This window comes from Otolemur garnettii, unplaced genomic scaffold, assembly GCF_000181295.1.
Source record: "Otolemur garnettii isolate 467f Iridium unplaced genomic scaffold, OtoGar3 scaffold00067, whole genome shotgun sequence".
Lineage (NCBI taxonomy): Eukaryota > Metazoa > Chordata > Mammalia > Primates > Galagidae > Otolemur > Otolemur garnettii.
In genome coordinates, this window is record NW_003852462.1 from 2,219,568 (window position 1) to 2,222,276 (window position 2,709).

At 51.3% G+C, this 2,709-nt stretch overlaps 1 protein-coding gene across 2 annotated transcripts in view; it reads left to right on the forward strand.

Moving 5' to 3' along the window:
* The window catches only part of DFFB (DNA fragmentation factor subunit beta), a 16,538-nt gene extending 15,676 nt beyond the window's left edge, over nucleotides 1–862 (forward strand). The window contains exon 7 of one of the 2 annotated variants that reach the window (XM_012807263.2): nucleotides 461–862. In XM_012807263.2, coding sequence (XP_012662717.1) covers nucleotides 461–734 — 274 coding nt within the window. In that variant the 3' untranslated portion in view covers nucleotides 735–862. The remainder of the gene's footprint in view (nucleotides 1–460) is intronic. The other variant, XM_023515221.1, reaches the window with a different exon arrangement.
* Nucleotides 863–2,709: the final 1,847 nt, after the last annotated feature.

Consider the following 2,709-nt stretch of genomic DNA (forward strand, 5'->3'; position numbering starts at 1 on the left):
CCTGTAGTCCCAGCTACTTGGGAGGGTGAGGCAAGAGAATCACTTAAGCCCAAGAGTTTGGGGTTGCTGTGAGCTATGATGCCACGGCACTCTACCAAGGGCGACTCTGTCTCAAAATAAAAAGACAGACCACAGAGTTGCTTGTGTTGGGTCCCACTAGACAGCCCTGGTCCTTGGGCATGGCCGAGTTTCAGGGATGATGCCTAGGGTGAGTTTGGGAAGAATCATGCCCCAGGGCTCCTCTGCGGCAGCTCCCCAGCCCGGCTCTTTTCCATGCCCCTGGTTCTTCCTGGGTGTTTCTGTGTGTGGTTCCTTTTTGATATCCTAATCTCCACTAGTCTCCTGTGAACAGCCGATGCCCCATGCTTGGTATGGAAACGGCGGTGTCTCTGTGGTTTGACAGGAAGTGTGCTGCGGCAGCTGTGACAGCAGAGGGTGACGTCTTAACCTTACTTTGCAGAATAGAAAAGAAACGCACCATTGTCCCCACGCTGGCCGAAGCCATCAAGGAGCAAAATGGGAGAGAAATAGACTGGGAGTATTTTTACAGCCTGCTTTTCACCTCCGAGAATCTAAAGCTGGTGCACATCGCCTGCCACAAGAAAACCACCCACAAGCTCGGCTGTGACCCAGGCAGAATCTACAAGCCCCAGGTGGGGCTGAAGCGGAAGGGGCCTGCCCGAAAACCCCGGCAAAGTGCTCGCACCGCGTTCTCATCCCTCTGTGAGGCCTGATGTGGGAGCGTAATTTTAAGAGGTGCCAATGACGGCACCTGTGGCTCAAGGAGTTGGATGCCAGCCCCATATGCCAGAGGTGGTGGGTTCAAACCCAGCCCCGGGCCAAAAGCTGCAAAAAACAAAAACATGAGGTGCTAATTTCTTCTGGAGGAAAAAAAACTTAAAAAAAATATTTCCTGCAGTTGTGATTTCAGTATATTTCTGAATCTGTTTTCTGTGCCTTTTGACAGCCCAACTTCCAGAGGACAGTTCCAAAGTACTCACTGGACATGTGTGGGGCAGACTTGTCAGGGGCCAGGAATTGTCTCTAAGCTCAGGGATGCTTCCTTCTGTGATGTCACCAGCATCCTGTGTGTGCACACAGGATGGTCTCTACATGGCAGCTGTGTCATGGCTGAACTTGGCCGCCCCTGCTTGAGGGATAAGTTGCCCATGTATCAGCTGCCTTGTGATCTCTACCCCACAGCAGGTGGACAGCTGCGCCCTGTGGGCTCCTCCAGATGCCCCAAAGAGAGGGGCACTCTGTAAACAGCACACAGGATGCCCACTGCTGAGGTTATAATGGTAAAAACTGGAGCCCTCCAAGTCTGCAGGAGGGTAGTGGCTGCTTGTAGAATCACGTTGAACCGTATGAAATTGCTGTTTTTCTAAGTTAAAAGTGGTCAGGTATCGCTTATTTTGAGATCGAACCCAATACATCTACATAGTGCAAAACTAGACAGCAGTGTGAAGCGTCTGAGAGCTACGTGCTGATGTAGAAAAGGAGGCCGTCAGGGGCCCACGGCTCCACCATGTGGAAGGAGAGGCTGGAGGGTGTGTCCTCCACGCATGTCAGTGTGCTCACAGGGCCATCTGCAAGCCCTCCAGGGACATGGAGGGGAGAGGCTGGGTGACACAGGACTGATTTTCTAAATCTTGTATTTATAATACTTGAATTTTTTTGAAATGAGGATTTACTTTTTAATATTAAAGTGTACTTTTTATGGCCATACATACATAATATTCAAATTTTTACATTTATTATAAAATCAAAGCAAAAAAGATTTTTTAAAAATGTGTCAAAAAAGTTTGCACTCATTGAAAATAAGAATAAAAATAAGAGGTCAGTGATGTTTCTAAAATTGACCTTGGTGGTTCCATTTTCTCCACTAAATGCAGCAGTTTCTTAGAATAAACAGCACATGGTGTTCATCTGGTCTGACTGGGACATGTGGCTGTTGGGACACTTGGGGCCTCGCAGCCAGGATGCCTGTTTCCTCTTAGATTCCCTTGTGTAGGTGAAGAACTCTCTGGACCTCAGCAGATCTCGTCGTGCGACAGGGAGGCTCACTGGCTGGCCAGCCGCTGGCTCCCTGCAGCACAGCATTCTGTTTCCTGCGGGTCAGGGGCGTGTCCTTTCTCAGCATCCCTCACAGGCCTCCTTGATGGCAATTCTCCCCTCCCACGTGGCCACTGTGCCCTGGACACGTGGCCGGCTGCCCTCTACCAGATGGCTTCCCTGACGGCGCTCTCTGCGACTGTCTACCAGGATTTCTGCCACTGTCTCTGGTGGGTCCTGCCTGTTCCCTCCTCTCCTTTCCTGACCTGAGGCTGCACTTTGCAGCAGGTGAGACGCCAGAAGCCACACACGTCTGCCTGAGCTCTGCACAGAGGGGATCCGCGAGCAGGAGTCACAGGCTCTCAGAGAGGGGACGTCGTTATTTGGGTTATTACTTTCTGCTTGATTCCAAGCTCTTGGCTGGGTGAGGATGGCTGTTATAGACACAAAGTGTCCAGGAGTGAGGTTACCTTAGGACCCCAGGCTGGAGGCGACAGAGCAGGCAGAGCAGGTGCAGGTCCATCTGTTCTGATGCAGGAGGGGGAGAAATTCCAGGAGCTGAGGGTACAGTCATATGGCCTAAGGGCACGGGTCACCTCCTCCAGAGAGGTCCCAGTGTCAGTAACATGCTCAGAGGGAGAGTCCAATGGGTGA